Source organism: Dermacentor andersoni, chromosome 10, assembly GCF_023375885.2.
Source record: "Dermacentor andersoni chromosome 10, qqDerAnde1_hic_scaffold, whole genome shotgun sequence".
NCBI lineage: Eukaryota > Metazoa > Arthropoda > Arachnida > Ixodida > Ixodidae > Dermacentor > Dermacentor andersoni.
In genome coordinates this window covers 67,819,758-67,842,527 of record NC_092823.1, presented here as the reverse complement: position 1 = coordinate 67,842,527, position 22,770 = coordinate 67,819,758, and the positions used below count along the sequence as shown (strand labels likewise).

At 44.7% G+C, this 22,770-nt stretch overlaps 1 protein-coding gene across 2 annotated transcripts in view; it reads right to left on the bottom strand.

The window, feature by feature from the left end:
* Nucleotides 1-22,770, bottom strand: part of LOC126543996 (uncharacterized protein CG43867) — a 90,357-nt gene that overhangs the window by 37,246 nt on the left and 30,341 nt on the right. For both annotated transcript variants that reach the window (XM_050191177.3, XM_055062437.2), the window contains exons 9-17: nucleotides 22,583-22,710; nucleotides 17,968-18,102; nucleotides 16,529-16,615; nucleotides 12,164-12,233; nucleotides 11,399-11,571; nucleotides 6,989-7,189; nucleotides 5,885-5,990; nucleotides 3,115-3,227; nucleotides 408-587 (exon numbers count right to left, since the gene is read on the bottom strand). In XM_050191177.3, coding sequence (XP_050047134.1) covers nucleotides 408-587; nucleotides 3,115-3,227; nucleotides 5,885-5,990; nucleotides 6,989-7,189; nucleotides 11,399-11,571; nucleotides 12,164-12,233; nucleotides 16,529-16,615; nucleotides 17,968-18,102; nucleotides 22,583-22,710 — 1,193 coding nt within the window. The remainder of the gene's footprint in view (nucleotides 1-407; nucleotides 588-3,114; nucleotides 3,228-5,884; nucleotides 5,991-6,988; nucleotides 7,190-11,398; nucleotides 11,572-12,163; nucleotides 12,234-16,528; nucleotides 16,616-17,967; nucleotides 18,103-22,582; nucleotides 22,711-22,770) is intronic.

Sequence of the window (22,770 nt, the reverse complement as noted above, 5' to 3'; positions counted from 1 at the left end):
ATAGATTTGTTTGAGAGTAGGGACTAATGCAGAAGACAGGTGGTACTATGGAGTGTTTGATGTGACGTGTAACACGTAAAAAGACAGAGTGCTTTGGCTGTAAGGACCTGTTGAAAACATGTTGAATGCAGCTGTTTGTATGCATTCTGAATAACACAGTGATTCATGCCATGCGGCTCCTGCTTAAAGGCGAATGCTAAATCAGGCTACGTAGAGTGGCAAGATTTTTGGAAACTAGATGTCGCTTTGCTACCTCCATGTTACTGTGATGTTTCCTTGAGTACCTAGGTAATTTGCTCTAGCAGAAATGGACTTGCCTGCTTGCCATTTTAGATGGATAACTTAGCAATCCAGCTTGCCTTTCTTTTGGGAATGATGTGTTCTACTGAAATGAAAGCAGTCCTAACCTGTACGCCAGCCAGCCGGTGTCCCCCCGGCAGTGGTGACGTCTGCTTGATCAGCTGGCAGAAGAGCTCGTTCTGGAGCGCAGGGCATGAGAGGCACTGGGCCAGAGAGTTCTGGGCCAGGGCCACGTGGTAGTCGATGCCCGATGCCTCCAGGGGGACACCCATGAAGAGCTGCACTGACTGGGGGGAAAGCACACACATTGGAACACACTACCATCATCAAGAAAAAAGGCCTATCTCCAAACACCTCCAATTTACCCCTGGCCTGCATCAACTAAATACTATAGGGACACTAAAGAGAAACACTCCAACAGTTTAGACTGATAAATTATTCTTTCAAAACTTCCTATAATTAATTTTATGGTAACAGTAGCCAACCGATAATTTGGACTCGACAGGGACTGCCGAATCGGAAGCCGAAAATAACGCATTTGCGCTAAAGTAGTGACTTTATTCCAGAAGTGGTCAGAAAAGGTGTGTCGTGCTTTTTAATTACCACTTTCGGAGATACCATCAATTTCATGTGACAAGCGCAAGACGCACTGGCGTCTACGAGCGATGGCATTCTTTGCAAGGTGCCAACACTGTCTTTCGCACGACAAGCACAAAAGACATCTTCATCAACGACCAATGGCATTCTCGCCACAATGTCAAGCACAATACTTATCATAGTGCAGAAACGTTGCCACCCACTGAAGCAAAATTTTGCGATAATGAAAAGTAATCGTCTAAGAATACGGCCCATGTTCGTCAACGTGTTGATGCGCACACATATGCTTGCCTGGCATTCCGTGGCTGCCATTTTCTAGCAATGCCTTTTATGCTATTCTTTTCACGCTTTTCACACTTTTTCAGTGGTCACAGTGACGCTCCACACGCCCTATCAATGAGGTCAGCCGGCCATGAACAGTGGATGATAAAATTGAGGGGCATAGAATCAAGCGGAAGGCATCACTACAATATCGTGGTCCATATCTTGACCATTACTATGCTGTTGCTACAGATAGACAACAGCATGCACCAAATCGTTATCGACAACTACTAAATCGACTAAGCTTCGCTAGTTTTGGTTTCCAGGAAGTGCAGGCAACATGGTTGGAAACATATCAAAATGAAAATATCACAATTTCTGCTTCACTCAGTGGCCAAATTAGCAAAAAGTCATGCAGCCAGGGTTTGAATTATCGCACAGCACGCTGTAAAGTGCCCGAAATTTCAGTTGTCCGTATACATTAAGTCTATGGGGCTACGGGTGGTGGTGCGGAGCTGCCCGAATGATCAAGCATGTCGGAATTATTGGTATCAGAGTTATCGGTCTGCGACTAGTTGACTATCACACCAAAAATGAAGGTCAAAATTCTATTTGTTGAATTTCGCTCTGAGATCCTAGTGCCGGTACATCAATGTGGCACCACACGTTCCAACGTATTTTCTCGTATTTGGGCAACTGCGGCTCCGTAAAAACTCTTGAAACTTGCCAAGTTCAGTGCTTCGCTCTTTCAGCACACAATGCAGTCTGTCTTTACCAATGAAACACTAACTAGGCCTGAGCAGATGCAGTCAAAATTTGTGGCATCGTGGCGAATTGGCGGGAGAACATCCGAGGTGGCTAACCCACCCGTCCTTCGTTTCTGCATCTTTTCTGGCTTGCCAAGCTTCTTCTCACAGCACAAGTGGCTTTTTTTTGGTATTGCAGAAGAATGGTTTACTAAAACAGCTCAAATAATTTATCTCTTGAGTAGCGTGGTTTGCCGGGGAAGCTGGTGCATGGTGAACATATAGGGGGTTCCAGCAAGTACAGACGTGAGCCCAAGTAAAAGGAACGGACAGGACAACGCTGGTTCCTTTTACTTGTGCTCGCGTCTGTACTTGCTGGAACCCTTTATACGTTTCTCTTTAGTGTCGCTTTAACTGACAAGTCTCTTACTGTCATTACTCACAATAAATTTGTTCTCAGTTCCTACACCATTTCCCCTCTTTCCTCACCAATCATTAACTTTCTAGACCGTTCGTTATCTGCGATGTAAATTACATGACCTCCTCAGTTTCACTTTTCTTGAAAGGCCCTCATCCAGGCCTTTCAGAAGTTTTAAGCTTATGCAATAGGTAATGTGAAAGGCCGCCCAAGGAGCATTGCCTGCAAGAATTTTTAAAAAGGATTTATTACTAGCCAAGATAGAAGCAAACGAAATGTCAAAAACCAATGGTGCTAGGAGGTAAGCTACCTTCCTCGCAGCAGAGGACATCTTCCATTGCTTCCGAACACAACACCACACACAACGCATATCTACGATGGCACAGGGAGTGCACGCCAAGCATAAGGCCGCACACAACGCTGTTTTCGCTTGAGACATCGTCGAGCGCAAGCCAATAGTTAAATTTCATTGGAAGGAGATAGCACGTCTTCGATGCATTGATTGTCCCTTAGCAGCACTAACGTAGGTGCCGCAGCCATTGGGGTTACTAATGGGTTCACCATACGGGCATGCATATTGGTCAAGTTATCCAGAGAGATGGCAATTTCAAGATTCAAATAACAAAAGGCTCGGCCCTTCAAAATGAATGCTCGCCGACTGGGACCTCTGGCTGAGGTTGAATTAAGCCAAAAAATCCTATTAACGAAAGTCCGCCATCCTACTCATCATTCTCACGTCCGCCAAGTGCTTGCAACACGAGATTGCCCAACTCGGCGCAAAGGGGCGCACACCTTGAATAGCCGTAGCGCCTGCGACTGCAGCTCCTCGGAGGCCAGGCTGGTCAGCGGCTGGCTCAGGGGCTCCTTGCTGTGCAGCAGCAGCGGGTGACGCCACACCACACTCCCTGCAATGGCGCAACAGTGGCGACAGTCACTCACTCGCCGCAAGGTATGCGCTAATTAATGCAACACAGCAGCAGCTCTACAAATGCCACCAGTCAGATGATAGACAGAACCTCTGGTAAGAGTGCTAGCAGTCTTTTTTTTTTTAAATGTCGCACAGTAGGGTGGGAGGAAGAATGCATTGTAGGAGTTGAGGTGGACGTCGGGATGAAACACTTCGGAGGTTTATTTACATTATTTACAGTGAGAGTCAATTAACAGTCTTACAGTCATTACGGGCCGGCAGCAACTCGGACGCTGCGGCCCGTGGCAAAAAGCTCGAAAGAGATGAATCAAGAAATGCTCTAGAAATGCTCTCCTGCTACTCCTGGTCTGCGTCTTTTAAGCCCTTCGGTGTCTCGAAGACACGTCACGTTCGGCCAATGGGAGAGCCCGCTCAGGTGACGCCATTTTCGGCCAATCGGCGAGCCCGCTCGGGTGTCGTCATTTTCGGCCAATGGTAGGCGCCCGTGCGATGGAGTCACACCCGGCGAAGAGAGTCGCTGCTCGTGTGATTGTCCGAGGGCTTTCTTCTCCCTGCGGTCTTGCCTTGCTGACTTGCAATGCGCCGTCACAATACATGGATGGGGGCGATGCCGCCAGGTTTTCACGGCGGATTACAGCCGTCTTGCTTCGGGACCCACTTTACCCGCCACAGTGCCAGGCTCTCACTTCACTTTCGGGAAGAGCCAAGCAGTGAATAGCACCACCAGCTGCACACGAAGTGGGGTCCGCCAACTTGTTTGCACGTGCCGTGCCTCAGGAATGTGGTATCCGTGTTTCTGCGCTCCTTAATTAGCTGTGGTGCGATTCGATGTGGTCTGGGGAACTCGAAGTAGGCTCAGGAACGGTCCCGTATCTAACAGCATGCAGACATGCTTCTCGCTTGCAATGCCTTTCGCATGCACTGTTGTTTTTTTTATCTTCTCGACTACGTACGCACCAGCCACCACGACGACTCTCCAGTAACTACACAGTCAAAACCACTTCTATCAATCTATCGGTTATGACTACATTTCGTGGCATTTATGATTTTCCGGCACTGTATATTGAAACTGCGAACACATTACAGTGAACATTTTCAAAAGCGTCGTACTGCTACAACGAGCACTTCTAACCCGGCTGCTGTGGAAGGAGGGCACATGCCAAGCTCGCAAGCACGACCGAAGTGGGCGCACGACTGTTGCACAGATTCAAGTGCTGAGACGAGCGAACGCCGTGTGCAGATTTCAGAAGACACGAGAAAAGTCACTTGCTTTCAACCATGCTAGGGTATAGCTAGAGCAATCGTGCTTTCAAGGCATGTTTCCAGGGTGCCTCAGGGCAAAGCACTGCGGCGGCGGCGGCCTCCGATCTCGGAGGCCACAAAAGTGGCGCTCTAGTTCTTCCACAGCTCCCAGTGTGGCACTGTGTGCACTATGTTATACAGGGTGATCATTTTTAAGTTTTACAGAATTCTCAGAATTAGCCTGTGGCAGATGGCATAATCTTTGTCACTGAGCTGGATTATTCAGTGAGGCAGAAACACATATTTAACTAATTAACAAAACATCACTAACTTCTTTGTGAATTACTTTTCGGCACATATTGTAACTCAAAATTGTAGCCAGCAAGTCTGCAGGACGTATCCACTTGGAATGATTTTTCCAGGATGACACCAGTTTCGAGATACGATTTCCAAAAGTGTGGGACAAAATGCATGAATGTTCCAGTTACTTTTGTGCTTCAATGCATAAAAAAGCACTTTGTGAGAAAAGTAAGTGGAACAACAGTGAATTTTTACAGCAAGCCTGATGGCACATAGCTCTAAACTGGTGTCACTCTGGAAATTAATTCCGAGTGGATACACCTTGCAAAGGCACTGGCTACAATTTGTAAGTTGTAATATGTGCCGTAAGGCAATCAATTACATAGTTCATTGGTAAATCTCTGTTAATTAGTTGAATACATGTTTCAATTTCTCATGCAAGTAATGTCCGCCTCTCTAGATAACCTAGCTGAAGGACTAGAGTTATGTTATGTGCAACAGGTGATCTTGAAAAATTCCACAACACTTAAAAATTATCACCCCGTACATGCCAGTTTGACGATTTGGACCGATTTGAACTACGACCACTCGGCGAAAGTGGTCACGGGCAAAAAGTGAAACAACACACATGTGGCCACACTGTGTTTCTTCAAGCACTCCAAGCTCACCGTCTCCTAGCATGGTGAAGACAGATGCTGTAGCCCACTGAGGTCACCTTCTAGGTCACATGCCCACATGCTGACCAGTCCAGTTTGAATTATCCGGCTAAGGCCAACTTAAGCATTGAAATCATGGAAGCTCTGTCCCATAGAAATGAATGGGCACTGACCAGAAAGTCTGGCTGGGATCGAGTTGATTGATAAACTGAGTTCAATGGAGTCAAATTAGCAAAAGCCCACTGTGTTTACTATACATAGTCCCCTTAAAAATCTCAATATAGGTACTTGCAGGGCGTCAAAGGCCTGAGAGATCCTGTACCATGCAAAGGGTTACAGAAAATTCGAGCTATGCAATGCTTTGTCAGGTTCTTTCAGGCACGAGCTTGCACAAGACAAAACGAGACAGAGGTGCCCGCCAGATGGCCCTCCTCACCTGGGTCTCCGTCCACTTCGAGCAGCCTGCTGATCAGTTGCTCGTACTGGCTACCTGATGTGTTCTCTCCTGACGACACGACCGTCAAGTGGTAAAGCCAAGCATCCTGCACAAAATGTGCGACAGGTTTCTGGTGAAACAGAAGGTCACTTGCACCACACCCCTGCTTCGGTTAGTTAATTTTTTCCAGGCAAACTAAAGACATAACAATGCCAAGTGCGTTGCTGAATTACCATATTTACTTTTGTAGGGCCCGCACCGTCACTTTGGAGCACGAAAATGTGGAAAGTAAAATTTCACTAAGCGTGACGGGTATATCCGCGTGTGTGGCCTCTGAGGTCGCATCTGCATGCCATTGCAATCTTGGAGGCCACACCTGCATGTTGGTTAATTTTCGCAAGCCACAACTAGATGCACTAGTTACTGTCCTCCTTACAATGGCACCGTCATCATGTTCTGGCAGATCCTGATCACAATGCGGCACAGATCTATCCAGTGTGCCTCAATGATATCAGTTCTACTCAAGCGCATTGTTTAGCAGGTTTAGCAGGTGCACTGGGAGGGCATTGCTGCAAGATGTGTGTGTGTCGATTTTGAGTGTGTCGTGCGGACTCATTCGAAACTTTCATCAAGAACTTTAAGGTGACACAAATGTCAAAAAGTAATGGAAGGCAGACCAGCTTTGGGAGAGAACCGACGAGGTGAGTTCATTAAACGATGAGTACAGCAGAAGTGACAAGGACGACTTAATAACTGTGCGTTCTTTGCTGGCTGCTAGTGGTTGCATTATGTGTAGCAGACGGAGTGCAATGTAAGGGCTGCAAACCTAAAAAAAAGATATAGAAGAAAGAAAGAAAGAAAAAGAGAAGTGCAGGCCTCACATGAGTAAATGTGGCATTTCGACCAAAAATAATGCAATCCTGTTGTGAAATGTGACAACAAACAAAGCAGCGGTAAGTGCAAAATCGTTTTCTATGGTGCTTATGACAAAGAACACGGGCCACTCTACAATGCCAACCCCACTGTTGACAGGACAGCGTTACCCAACCCTCGTACACACAGTATTTCGACACGCAACTCCCGCATAAGTGCACACGCTCTTACCATATCCTGCCTGGTGGGAAACAGGAGGTAGGTGGGCGACTGGTTCCGTGGGAGCAAGGCCACCGTGAATTGCTGCTGCTGCTGAGTGGTGGTGCCGCTGCGCTCGCTCTTGTCACCGCCCGCCTCGTCTTCATCACTGTCCGACAGGTGCAGCACTTCCTCCACTCGAGCATCCCGCAGAGGAATCTGTCCCAGGGGGTTCTAAAGGACAGTGCAAGAAAGTGAATGCCCCCGCGTTAGATAAACAAACTCAGTGTCAGTCCCTTTGAGTAAATACAGTCAACTCCCGTCAATCCAACTTCAGTTAATTAGACTTTTAGCTTTATTCGAATGCACTGCAATGCCTTGTCAATAAACCATACAGAGCTGTGGAGGGAGAATTTCTTTAGTTTGAATGCGAAAGCGTGCTGCTCCGATTAATGATACTCAACACCGTCAACGCCTCATACATGCAGCGGTTATTAAAACACAAGTCCAGCAGACAGCGCCTGCAGGTTCCCTAGGCAATGACAGTGATGACAGTAACCTGTCATGTAGTGATGACGACAGCTAGCATTTTGCTCTGGCAACAGTGTTGAGGTCTGTGGATGACTAAACGAAGATGACAGGTATAATTGTTGTACTACTGTATTGAAATAGCCTGTCGATGATGACAGACTACTCCAAGCAATAAATAAATTTGAATCTGTTCATTTTGTCGTTGTTTGTTACCATATTTTCGCGATTCTAAGCACCACCCGATTCTAAGCACCCCCCCTCTATTTTCGCGAAAAAATTGGGAAGAAAGTTTGCATGCAAATCTAAGCACCCCCCTATTTGTTAGGAAGAGCGTGTAGCCAAGGCCGCCAAGTGCGCGTGCTCACTCTGTCATTGAGCCGGAGCCGTTGGAGTCCCAAGGTGGAACGGCGTCCGCGGCGCCATCTCGCCGTACAGTGGGACTGCAGAGGCGCGCGGGCTCGTGACGCCCGCGCGCCTCCGCGTTTCAGTCAACAAGCCCTTCAAAGCCAATCTCCTACAGGAGTACGAAGAGTGGGTGCAAAACCCTGACTGGAAGAAGATGTCGACGGGAAAGCTGCAGAAAGCGTCCCCATCAACCATCGCAAAGTGGATTTCGGACGCGTGGAGGTGGGTGTAAGTGGACGTTGTGGTCAAATCATTTAAGAAGTGCTCGATCACAAACTACTTCGACGGAACAGAAGACGACCTGCTGTGGGATACCGAGAGTGGCGGTTCAAGCGGTGCGACGAACTCGAGTGGCAGTGTTAGTGACTGAGCATCCGAGACAAGCGGTGGGTTCACAGTCTGCACCGATTTTTCTTTTGAATATTTGCAAAATAAAATGTTATTTCTCGCACTCGTCTTGTCGTGATGTCGCAGCGAATAGAGGGAGGGGAGGTCATTCTAGATTTTTCGAATGTAAGCACCCCCCCTCACTTTTCGCATCGTGATCATGAAAAAAAAGGAGGTGCTTAGAATCGAGTAAATACGGTAATTTGAATTTTCGGATAATTCGACCAACACTTGTGGTCCTGCAAGGGTCGAATTAATGGGAGTGAACTGTACACTTCCAAGAATGTTATTCACAGGTTACCAAACAGAAAGGTGTAGTGTCATTTTGCACAGAACATGCTCACCAGTGACTATGTTAAATGATCTCAGCTCACTGGGTAAAAAAAAAGTGCATTAGCCTCGAGAGCAGTGCTCTAAAAATACATTAAATAGTTAAATGCAAACACGGCACTATATTTAAAACACCTTTTTTACATTATGAAATGTCATAAGCCTTCTAATGGCATCTATGATGAAAAGCAACAATTTTTTTTTCTGTGATTACTTTGGATTCCATGCTGCCTTATCTTTACTTTTAATGATTATTTCTGTTATGGCTGTTGCGGTGAATTACTTTACTGATGCTGACTAAACTATGATGCTGTTTTCTACTACAGTTAAATCTCAATATAACGAAGTATTCAACTATTTATGACTTCTTGTCTCTATATTCAGAACCTCAATATGCGCTTATACATGGTTTCAATATAACAAAATTTTACTGCCAACGTGACGGAATGCCGAGACCAGAAATGGAAACTTCTGCGAATGCAGATGGTCAAATGGTTGAATTACAAGCGGCTGCTTGGGAATGCACCTCTCAGATCGCGTGCCACATGATCAAGAGCGACCACTGAAGTGGAGCAGCACTATGTTTCGTATAAAGTCGAAGTGCAGTAAGATCCTATCGCGCTCTGGGTGCTGTATGCTTTGGGTGCAAGTAAAACCTTACGAGGGTGACCGGAGAAGGATAATGGCTTAATCAGCGCCCTCTTCCGGCGTTAGCAAGGGCAAAGGGGGAGAGGTAAGGGGCACGAGCTCGCCATAATGCGATAAAGCAGGTGCAAGGGGGCAGAGGTTAGCGCACGTCATCTTTTCAGGCACGGCCATGGCCGCGCATGGCTCAGTGCATACGAAGTACACACACCCTGTTTTAGACATAATCCGCCACGTGAGCAAAGAGGGGGCATGCCAAGATGGCGTGGCATCATGTGTGGTGTCTTCCCATAAGTTTAAGTGCTGGAGGTTATGTAACCTAGAGTTTTCGAGACGTACTGAAGCGAGAGGAAGACGAAGCATTCGTTCACCACTGCTAGCGCTTTTCATGACAGCGTCGTTCCACTGCGGGCAACACTCAGCCGCAGGGGCGGAGTGAACGTGAAAGCATGCATGGCTTCGCTTCTTGCCGCCAATGTGGAGATATCGTCAACACGGCAGGAAACCCCATCTTTCGTTGCCGACTCTCAGATTCAACAAACTTATGTTTCTTCTAATTGAAATTGGCTTTTTCTGACTGCGCGATAATTAGGAAAATTTTGCGGCTCCTGCCATGTAAAAAATCCATTGGCGACTGTCCTTATTTACATAAAAGGTTTAATTTCAATATAATGGAATTTCGATACAACAAAGCAAATTGGCAATTTTATCAACTTCGTTATATCGAGGTTTAACTGTATAACAGAGCATTATCTGGAAACAGTGTCTAAAAAAATACAGAACATGCCTTCTGATTTACGCATTGGCAATACCATTGATTCATAATGGCAGCACAGTAAAACCTTGGTAATTCGGATTTCACAAGACTGAAAAAAATTTCCAAATTAAACGAACCTCGAATTATCGAGGGTATCAAGCAAACAATAAACAAATGCTTACTGCACCAACACACTTTTATTTACTGAATGAATGACCAAATCCTGTTTCTATTCTGCAGAAAAGCAATGCGGAAGCTGCAATTCTCATCATCTCATGACTGATTGGCTCTCGCAGCGGCAAAGGCTTAGCGACTTCCTTGTCACCAGGGCCGTGGTGCGTGCCTTCATCTGAAGCACGATTTTCACTACTGTGCGCATATCCCGATAATTTTTTCGCCAGCGAGCTGGTCGCCAACAGACTGTCTGTCCATCACGATATAGCCGGTGCTCTCCACCTTCGACAGTTTTGCAAAGAAACAACTGTTTGCCATTACCACTGTGGACGAAACCACAGTCGCTGTCAACGTGATCATGGACGCTGACCTTGCGGTTCTGAAGGCATACGGCCGACACACGGACCGAGTCAGAACGAAACTACCTTTTGCTGCAACAAATGCGGACAAAGCCGTGGCCACTTTCGACGCAATCCTGGATGGCAACTACGCAGCCGACGTGCACATCGAGTCTAAACGAAAATATTCTTTGCCGCAAACGCTGCGGATGGAACCGAGGCCACTATCGATGCAACCATGGATGGCGATCTTGCAGTTCTGGTGGCATGCAGCCAACACGCACACCGCTTCAAAACACATCTACTGTTTTCCGCAGCTGCTGTGGATGAAACCACGATGGCTATCAACACGCTCATGGTTGGCGACTACACAGTTATGAAGGCACTAGGCCAGTTCGGTGTTATGCGTGGCGTTAAACGCAAAAATAAAGGCTTTAAAGGCACAATTAGGCGCAAAGAATTCCAGCATTGCTGTCATTTAGGTACACTTTACGCTGATGACTATTGCGATGCAGACTCCGCCACTTCGTTTCGGTTGGACGCTATCGCCGTTTCAGCTCATTTGCGTCGCATATTTGCAGTGGTCTGTGTGCGCCGAGCTCCACAAGTTGCCCGAAGTAACCAATGTGCAGCCAAATATGTCCAAATTAATGAGAGTTTGATTGAATTAAATAACACACGTTCCTGCAGGGACCAGAGGACGAGTCCAAATTATTCAATGTTCTGAATTAACGAATGTCGAATTAATAAGGTTCACCATAATTCTTTTGTGTGGTTGGAGGGCTCAGACCTTTGCCTAGGAGATAAATATTTCGTGTAAGTACTCCTGGAAACCCTTTATAAAAGCACTAAGAAGGTGTGCGAAGGTGCTCTTGCCGTGTCATCTGGGGCCCGATAGTAGAAGAAGGTGCGGCCAATGAGGGCCCCCCAACAGCGGCGGGCATGGCCGTGCTTGACCTTAGTCACCCAGCCATCCACCGTGGGCCGGCCGGATTCGCCCGTGCCATGACTGCTGCTCAGCTGCCGACTGCGCAGTACCTGCTGCAGCACTGCGATGGATGCACAAAGAATGGTTTCAGTGGTGACAACCTGGCAATGCTACCAGGCGTACAAACTGTACAGCAGTGTGCTTGCGATTCATAATCAATCTCTAACCTTTTCCACGCCGTAGGAAATGACAGAAATTGTACCAAATTTCCCAGAAATGTGGTGTGCAGGCAAGCCACAATTTCAGTGCAAGCGTTCAAGCAACCGACAATAAATACTACACACATGCCACCTGGCGCCAGAAACTGCAACTAAAAGCAAACTGACAGATGTAATCATCACATGTTCACGTTCAAGGTACTACTGCTCATGACAATTGTACCCATCAGCGGTACAAATGACACAAATATTTTGTGTGCTTCGTTTTGCCTTTTTAGGCAGCTGTCAACTTCGTAATTACGGTATGAAGCCTCAATTCCTCAAGAGCGCCTCAAATAATTGCACCGCCTTTTACGCAACCAGTTTAAAATTCACCCCAACTGCAGCGTCACCTGAAGCAGGAGACTATTCCCACTACCGAAGTTGGAGGTGGCAGTCACGTGATGGCACAAACAATTGAAGAGCACGGCACTGGCATTCAAGGAAGGAACTCACCTCGTACCCACTCTTCCATGGTGGATGTACAGTCAGCTGTCAGGTAGAAGGACCGCTTGTCCGTCGCTATCTGCATTAAAAAGAAGTGCCACATTCTAAACTAGGCGACAATAAGAGAATTAAGTACAGGCTCCATCCCTATAGATCTGCACTGCAAATGCATGGGCCTCCACTCTCCAGAATATAATGCTCGAGACATGCCGACACAAAAATTTGCCTCTGCCATGACATTGCAGAAGTGAGCAAACATAACTGGCTGGTGCATCTATACAAGTTCTCCTCGAGCCAGAGAGGTTATGTACTTGCAACTTCGTTCTTAGGTTTTCCCCCTACAGACCATGTCACGCTATGTCTCCAGCTCTGTATGCAATATCTTGGAACAAATAAGTCATGCAGTTCTCGCTGCCACTTGGCTGTATCATAAGTGACGACGAGGAATGAAAAACAAAATAACTTAGGCCATAAACTTATCTGTAGATACCGTCGCTAACCGATTATTCAGACCTGCTTGATTTTTGTAGCAGCTCTGCGGCACTGCCGTGGGCCCCATAGAGTTAATGAATAAGGATCACCGATATCTTGAACACCTTACAGCAAGTTGTGTGACAATTCGGACTCCAATTGCACGGCTGTGCACCAATTTGGTCACTGAGTCGAGCAGAAATAGCAACACATGTATTTTAGTTTTGATTTATCGTTTACCATGTCGCCGGTGCCTCCTCGAAACCAAAACTAGCAAAGCCTACTCAATCTAGCGCTCACCAACCATGCACAAACAGCAAGACAATACTAGCCAGTAAATCGTAAAGGCCAACATTACTAGAAATTCTAGTAACATAGGCAGAGGCTGCATTTGCAATTTGCAAAATTTGACATGCAAGTCCCATTCTGCTTTTATCATTTACTGTTCATGGCTGGCTGATCCCGTTGATAAGATGTGCGGAGCGTTACTGTGACCACTGACAAAGTGCGATAAAAAGCGTGCGAAGTAGGGGTGTGCGAATATCGAAATTTTCCAATACAAATCGAATATGAATACTTAGCATCGAACATCGAATAATAATATGCACATGCAAGTTGAGTTAAAAAAAAAACATTATGGGGTTTTACATGCCAAAACCACCATCTGATTATGAGGCACGCCATAGTGGGGCACTCCAGAAATTTTGACCACCTGGGGTTCTTTAACGTGCACCTAAATCTAAGTACACAGGTGTTTTCGCATTTCGCCCCCATCGAAATGCGGCTGCCGTGGCGGAATTCGGTCCCGCAACTTCGTACTTAGCAGCCCAACACCATAGCCACTACGCAACCATGGTGGGTCAACAAGTCGGGTAAATTTGTTATGTTGGAACATTGCAATTAAATCGTCAATGTTAAAAAAATTAGACTAGTAAGCCATTATACCAAAACATAAATTTGGCTCATGTTAACTTGGGAAATTTAGTAATTCTTATTAGCTGTCCTCGCCAGCCTGTGCCTTACTATAGCATCAAATGCCCATAAACTCGGAGGCATTTGACCCTGTGCCAGTCGTCACTTATCACACTTGCTGTCAAACAATAAGCTCAAAATTGGGGGTGGCGCCGCAAAAAGAAAAGACAGAAAGAAAAGAACAAAAATCATGAGCCATTCCACTCTGTGAAGGTGGTTGACCAGCGAAGCTGCTTAGCACATGACACGGAGGTGTCACATAATTTTGATAATATTTTTTATCTCGTATTAGATAGAAACAAATGCTAAGAACCGCATTTGCTCCCACACAGCCAGCAATGTATTCTATTTCATTCTAATATTCGTATCCAACTGAATATTCGAACATTTTAGAATATCTATTTTCTAATACGATACGAATATTAACAATATAACATCCGATAATATTCGAACTTTTCGAATATTCGCAAAGCCCTAGTAAAAAGGAATAGCATAAAGGGCATTGCTAGAAAATTTGCAGCCATGGACTAAGGCAAGCATATGTGCGTATTGCGATGCATTGACAAACTTGGGCGATATTCTCGGATGATCACCTTCAAAGATACTTTCACTTTCGTTATATTTCGCGTGACTAGCACAGAACGCATCAATGGGCAGCAGCACTTCTGCACTGTGATAAATAGCATGCTTGGCACTGTCCCGAGAATGCCATTGCTCGTAGATGCCGATGCGTCTTGACCTAGTCACGTGAAATTGAAGTTATCCCCAAAATTGACAATCCGAGATTACGGCAGGCACATTTTATTTCATTTTTTTGCTACTTGTGGAAATTTGTCACTAAATCTCTGGTTATTCTGGTATTTCTGACTCCCAATTATTTGGAGGTTTTGGCGGTCCTCGTCGAGTCCGAATTATTGGTAGGCGACTGTGTGACACAATTCTACATGTAATCCGATATACGGCTGGTACCAACTGCACCCAACATCATGCATTACTAACTTACCAAACCAAATGCTATGCATCCAACAAGTCTCTGACAGGTTTTCAATATGTTTTGACAGGTTCCAACAGATTCCAACAAGCTTTCAACAGGGTCTAACAGTTAAGAGGAAGCTTTAGCTTGGGCGCTCCTATGTAAGTACATGGGAAAAGAGAAATCGTTTTTCTCGGCAACCACTGCACCAAATTTGATGAGGCCTGTTGCGTTTAAAAGAAAACGTTGAAATCTAGTGACTTTTGGTAGCAAATGTTTATTTAGTCAGCCAACTTATGAATAAAAATTGTCAAAAATCCCACATTTTAAGAACGTGAAACTATGAAATTTATAACTTGTATATCTCAGAAATGAAAAACGATATCACAATTCTGTTAGTTTTATTTAATATACGTGTAAAGGAGACAAAATTGATGTGTATTATACATGGATCTCATACGGACCATTAATACGTGGGTAAGACTTTTGCAAAACCCTTATAAACAATGTAACAGAATCACGTAAGATATAAATTTTATAACATTTGCCAGCTTTAGATGCTCCAACAAATACATTTTACAGAACTGCAATATCTGTTCTTGGTGCTGAGCTACAAATCTGTAAACTTTATGCTTTGATTATTTTTTTTCAAACTTGCCAATTTTTGAAGATTCCTTTTAAAACACTTGGGCCCTAAATTAAGATTTCGCTTCCAGCAGTCACTAGAATTTAACTCTATCTCTCAAATTCAACAAATTTCATTAAAATTGGCCGTTGGTTATCTCAGAAAAGTGTTTCTACATTTTACATGTACAGTCTACCCTCGTTACAATGGACCCATGTACAGCAGACTCTCGGATATAACAAACTATATTTCAGCATTAGTTTGTTCTACTAATGCAACGAAGTTCGCTTTTAATGGACTGCTCTACAATGGATTATCGGCTACTGCAGACGAAACTAGCGGCAATTTTTTTCTAATCTGGCGTATAAAATGGACTTTGGCCGTGTCGACATGGGCTGACAACTGATTTACGAAAGTCACCCGACGATCAGGACTCAATATTGTGCGTGCAAGGGAGGAAGGCAAGCAGAAACGCGCCGTCTTCTTTTGTGCGCAAGGCACAGGGGGGGGGGGGCTAGGTGAGAGAGAGAAGGTTATACTCCGGTAGCTGCTGCTTACGGCGCAGCCGCCGTATATTGAAAGCGATCTGCGATGTGGACAAAGTGCACCCAGTGCTGGTAGCTTCATGTGCACTGTGCTTTCGACGTTTACTTCACGTGGAAGCGAGAGACAGCACGAAGGTCAATTTGCTCGCCGCTGCTGCCACGCTTATCTTGCTTAATTTGCTATCGCGATCGATGCTTCGCCTTTCGGGCGAAACTACGCTTTTGTTTGTTTTTTACTTTGGATGTTTGCCACTCACTCTTTGCACTAAAGTTAGGTATCGCGACGAAAGCTTCGGAAGTGAGGCGTTTCGAATTTTTTTAGGATTATCACGATCTGTTGTAATGAGAGTTGACCGTATTTGAATAGGCGGCATCAAAGCTGCTGCCGCGCTTATTTGTCCTGAAGTTAATAGTAGTCAACGAGTTACAATGTTGTCATGAAGCAAACAGTAGCATAGACACAACAGCAGTGCATTCATTTCAACTTCATCACACGCATGGTGCGTACCAATCCACTTAGAAGTAGGCATTTGCTAATCCCAAAGAAAGTACAATCTAAGCTCAATATAAAGAGTACAGATATAATAAACTATTGGATGTAACAAAGTAAATCTAAAACATTGATCACCAATATCAGCATGTAATTAATATACACTTAGTATAACGAATATGTGATATAACAAAATTACTTTTGTGTTTGATGCAAGTTCTTTATAGCAAGGTTTGACTGTATCCCTGTGAAAACAGTGGGCTAGTCAACCAGTGATTGGCCAATCACTTGTCCTCACCTCAAATGTGGTGGCACCATGGGCACGAGTGACCCGGCAGACTTCATCCAGGGCAATCTGGCCTCTTGGCTTGCGGCCTACGTCACTCTGCAATGCGTCGCACGCAATGTAGCCATTTTCATTGAAACACTGCCTTCAAGAACTATCAGTTCACACTGTACATCTATTTTATGCCGTCTTGAAATACTAATCTGTGAAATGGTGAAACCTTGATTTTCAAAGCACTGCTGTCATTGAATTGAAATGTTGACCATCTAGGGGTGCCCTTGGCACTTCTTTGATGAAACAGTCCATGACTAGTACTTAGCACCATAGGCCACTTATAATGTAAGTCGCTGGAGTTGCGAATTCAGCACACTATATAATCAAAACAGCATTTTTCAACGGCTGTGTACGTGCAAAACATGTAGACCAAACAGGCATGTGTTTCTAGGAATTGAAGCATACCACTGGGATGCGCCCTCACTTTCGTCGGTGAGGTGGTTCCTCTGTTTTCCAAATGCTGTACAGCCCGAAGCATTTCGTTGACTGCACCAGACCACAACATTTGTCGCCGACTTTTGACAAGACGGCACTGGTTAGGCCTAGCCGGGGAGGGGGTGAGGAGTCGGGTGGCATGCTGAAGAGCGGACAAAGAGTGACAACGTGCACGCATTCGGTGCAGACCGCACGCCGTTGACAGGCAGCCAGAGCGAAAGACGTTCTCTGTCGCCTAGGCAACCCCTGCGCACCCGCTGAGCCAGCACACTGCCACCGCGCTTCCTTTCTTCCTGTATCCTTTTGCCTCAAATACTTGTTTGCTGCCTCGCTCCATGTCTGCTCCTTCTTTTCCACCCCACATGGGCCTCCTTGCTCTCTCCTCGACCAGCGCACCTAGTTAAGAAGCTCATTTGCTACTCCACTTGTCTGCAGGATTTTCCGGCAACTGCATTACAACTGGTGTTTCGTCTCGTGTGCCTGCACTATAAGCGGTAGGCACACACATTGACTTCTTTGGGAAGATAAACGCTACTCAGAAAAGACCGGCATTATATCTGGTCCTGAACTATACGCAGTTACGTTATAAGTGGTCTGAGCTGTACTACATAATGCCATCAAACCACATACCGTGGCCTGCTGTTCAGTGTCGTGGTTGTATTACTTGCCCTGATGCCTTCATGATTACGTCCCTCACTTCTGGAAAATTGTTCATCACAACAACTGACAAGGGGAACTTTGGTAGAGCTCTTGGATACATCAACTTGAGAATTTTTTCTTTAAGGCTGCATACAGCAAAGTAAAGTTTGAAAGCAGCAATGTCTCTGATAACAAATTTCACTGTGTTACAATGCCAATCATACTTTTAGCATTATGTGCAACTTCATACCATAACCCACCCTTGTGCTTGTGCCCTCTAGTAAGCACTCTTGCACATGCCTTATGTTAGCGGCTCTCCTCACCTGTGCCTTATAGTATCGCAGTGTCCCATTGGCCAGGACAAACCACCGGCGCTTCCAGGTCTTGAGCTTGCCCCCGAGCTTGGTCAGGTAGCCGCTTTTCTCAGCCGGCTCAGGTACGACAGGATAAAGGCACTCCTGGAAAAGCAGTGGCAAGCCCCCCGTCACATGAGCAGCTGAGAACAAGAGCCCAGGGCTACTCGGGGCATCATGTTTTTAGAGAACTGTGCAGAAACCGTTGACGATGATTGTCAACGTAAAGGAATAGCGGAGTGCTTCTAGAAAGCTATTTGATTTATTAAAGGAATGATTCGCTTGATGGTGTATATTTGCTGCAGTGAGGATATTTAGGCTGAGCTTTTTCTTTTTTTTTCGTTGCGTAGTTCTTCAAAGGACAGAGTTTTCAACAAGCAGACCTGTAGTGGTAGCATAGGCGGCTGTACATATAAGCCAATTTGTCGTATACGTGTCGTCTCCAGTGCCGCAAGCACCGCCATGGGAGGCGACTGCCACTCTCCTCTCCTGCAAGGGCAACTCTCCCACAGTTACCCCAGGGGGAGAGAGCAGCAGGAAAAGAGGAGAGCTGTCCTTATCGAGCACTCCATGTACACGGCATGTAAACCTTCAGAAGTCACAAAGTTGATGCGCGACAGCGCGTACATTTCAAAGTGCTAGTTGGCGTTCAGTGTATGGATGCGCCCCACAATTTGGTTATCCAACAGCACACACCTTTTGCATTGGCGCCTTTGCATTGGCGGCAAAAGTCCGACCACCAACTGCTAACCACTAACTGCCAACTGATAATGGGAAAAAGATTGAAAGAAAGCTAATTGCTTGAAGACATTAAGCTGGACAATGCCAAACATGTCATTCTTACCATGAACAAAATCAAATCATGAGGCTCAACATCGGAAACCACCACACAGGCTACCGTAAGTGGGGGGAGGCGGGGGTTCCGGGTTAATTCTGAAAAGCTCATGTTTTTTGACATGCACCTGTCAGTAAATCTAAGTTCACGAGTTTTTCCATTCCACCTCTAGTGGAATGCAGTTGCCGCGGCTTGAAATTAAAACCACCGTGTTGTGCTCAGCAGCAGAAGGTCACAGCCACTGAGCCACCACCACAAGTACAGAAGTGGAGGTCATGTGACGTGTACAACGCACAACTGATAGAGAAACAGAGTGGGTGCCAAGAGAAGAAAGAAAACGCAGTCGAGGACAGCTGAAGATATGGCAGTGTGATTAAACGAGCAAATTTGCAGACATAGAGCGGAGCCAGCTGATACAAGACAGGGGTGAATGGATATCGTTGGGAGAGGACACATTTAAAGGGACACTAGAGGGAAACTTAAGACAGCTTAGAATGCTAAAGCTTTCCTTCAAAACTCTTTCTTTGTTAATTTTATGGTTGATTACTACAACAGAGAATGAAGGTGAAAATTCCATTTTTTTACATTTCGCATTGAAAACTATAGTGCCAGTAAGTCATTGTCATGTCACAAATTTCAAGGTACTCTTTTTCGTCTTTGGGGTGTTATGGCCAAGTAAGAGTTCTTTAAACATGTCAAGTTCAGCCTTTCGCCCCCTTTAGAACACAATATTGTTTCTCTTATTAACTAGGCTTGAGCAGGCATCATCAAAATGTATGGCATCATGGCAAAATGATATGGAAAAGTGGCATTGCCACGTGTCCCAATTTTGCATCTTTTCTGGCTCAACAACATCCTCTATGATAAGCATGGCTTTTTTGGTATTATAGAAGAGTAATTTATAGGCTCCTGCAAATATCAATTTTTGTTGTTGTTGTTGTTGAAAGTGATATCAAAGCAAATAGTAATTAGTGTCAAATGCATTTGAAGCACATAGTTTGAATAGCTATGGGATTTGCATAATCACGTAATCGTAACATTTTTTGTCCCCAGCAACATGGTTTTGTTGCCAACAAGTCCACTTCTGCTGTTTCGATGCTTTCGCAATATATTAATTCCGCACTGCACGAAAACAACATAGTAATAGTAGTTTTTTAAGATGTTAGGAAAGCATTTGATGCAGTTAGTCATTCCATTTTACTAGAAAAAATGAATTGCTATAGAATCACAGACAGCTCACTTGATTTCTTTTCCAGTAATCTATTGGCGCGTAAGCAAAAGGTTGTCATTGGTCACATTAATTCATCATGCAGTAAAATTAACTTCTGGGTACCCCCGGGCTCAGTTTTACGTCCTTTTTTTTTCTCTTTATATAAATGATGTCCCACAAGCCCTGCAGAGGTCAAAAGCATTGATGTACGCAGACAACACTGCTTTGATTTTTACAGGACACTTCCTTCCGGCTCTCCAAAACGATATGATGACCGATTTGTCAAACAACCTGGTACGGTTTGCCAAGAATCGCTTGACTATCAACTGTGCAAAAACAAAATACATTGTATTTCACTCTCACATGAAACATATTGACACTGCTCTGCTTAACCTGTCATTAAACAATATGCTTATTCAACAAGTCCCTTCTTTCAAATACTTAGGGGTCATTTTTGATTAGAACTTACACTGGCATGAGCAAGTACAGAATGTATGCGCAAAGGTGGCCTATGGCTGCTATACTCTAATAAAAGTTTGCCAATATTTTCCACATGCTATACTTCGTACACTGTACTTTAAATTACGTCACTGTCACATAAATTACTGTCTGGATTCATGGGGTGTGACGTACACTAGTTATCTAAAACCTCTAGAATGACTCCAAAAGCAAATATTGAGGGCCATAAGCCACCGTCAATCTATACATAAAATTTTTCAATCGCAATGCATTCTTTCAGTTTCAATGTTGTGCGACTACAAGATTGCTGTTTCATTCAATAATATAACTAATAGAAACTCGCCTCTTCCTGCTGATCTTTTTTCCGTTCCTATACGCAATACGAGACAAGCTTGAAACAATAACTTTAAAGGGACACTAAAGCGAAACAATAAATTAGTTTAGACTAATGAAGCATTGCTTGAGAACCCTGCAGGCAGTCATTTCAAAAAAATAGTTTGATTATCAGATGAGAAAATGAAGGTCCAAGTATCAGTATTTGAATTTCGCGCCGAAACCCCAGCGCCGGTACGTCAGCGTGATGTCAGGGATTCCAAAGTATGTTTTCGCATTTGGCCCACGTTGGCTGAATAAAGGTTCCCGAAACTTACCATGTTTAATATTTGGTTCCTTTAGAACACAATGTAGTCAATCTGTACCGCTATAAATAATCAGTAGGCCCTAGAAGATGCCATCAATATCCAAGACGTCACAGCCCCCTGGTGCGAGAACTTAAGAAGGCTTCGCCACCCGTATTTCGTTCTTGCGCTTTTTCTGGCTTACCAAATGTCTTATCATTGTAAGAGTGGTATTTTTGGTGTTGTTGAATGATAATTTACTGATGCAGAAAAAATAATTTTTCACTTTAGTGTCCCTTTAACCTGCCCAAATGTCGTGTAACACTTACGGCGAAAGACTAATACAATTTAATGGAACTAAAATTTGGAAAATGGTCCCGCTTGAAATAAAACTGCACGTAATTTCGGCTTAGCATGTAAGTCATTTTTTCTGTCTATGCAAGACCTGTGAACTTGTATGTCTGTTGAGAGACATGGTTTGAGATCATGCTCATTATATGTATGTACGTATTAGGTGTACTTATACAGGGTGCCCACATAACTTGAGGCAAGAATTTAAAAATGAAAGGCGCATCGGAAATGAATTGAACCAAACGCACACTATTCGCAATAGCCTATAGTAACTCAGGCAATTTTTTGTTTTCCCCATAACTCACTAATGAATTAAGTTTAATTACCCAACTTTTTAATGATTGGCTGAGAACCCAAAGTATGATACACAGATTTGTAGAGCACCTTCAGAAACCACCAATCGAGTTGTTTCCTCTACGACACGTCTCACATAGTCCTTTTTTCCAAGATGCAAAGCAAGCCCGCAAAATATGGAAAAAGCCACGTGACGGAGCATTTGCGCAGTGGGATTGTGCTGCTCTCAAGCCTGCGTTCGGTGAACAAGGTCGGCTGCATTGTGACTGGCGACGAGGAAACTGCAGGGCATTCTCTATCTCATCGTCAGCGCTTGGCCAGCAGCATGCATTCTTGGCCGCACTCCTGTGAAACAACACCTTGGTGCAAAATTCACGCTGCCATGAAGCCATGCTTATAACAAAGTTTTCCACCATAAGTGTAGCCGTATAGGAGGGGAATGGAGTTGCTGGTTTAAAATACAACGTGGAGAATTGATGTGTCCATGAATGGAGACTGTTTTTACAAAGGTTTGGACATCGTATGCAGCTGTTTTCACGTGTTAAACACACTGACGTTTTTTTGTTTTTCTTCTTTCAGTCGTATTGTAATCAAGGTTGCAGGTTATATGCAAAAAAATATGAATACTGTATGTTTGTTTTCAACACTTCAAAAACTTTAATTACTCAAATTTGAGCTGACCCAAGTATCGAATAGCATATTACTCGATCGAATATTTGAATATATCATACATTCACACAAGCCTAGCAATTTACTTACATACAGCTCAACAATGTTTTCTATTTACTATCCCTTTCAGGCTGCAATCGCATTTCATACCTGGGTGCCCCTGGAGACTACAGGTGGGTGCGGCTCGAGGGAGTCCAAGCTCAGGGTGTCGGCAGTGGTGGACACCGCATCCGGAGGAACCGCATAGTCGTCCGAAAGCAGTGACTCGGCTGAAGTCTCTGCACAAACAAGAATTGAGACAGCACATTTCAGCTTCGCTGTCAGCCTATGACTGCCCA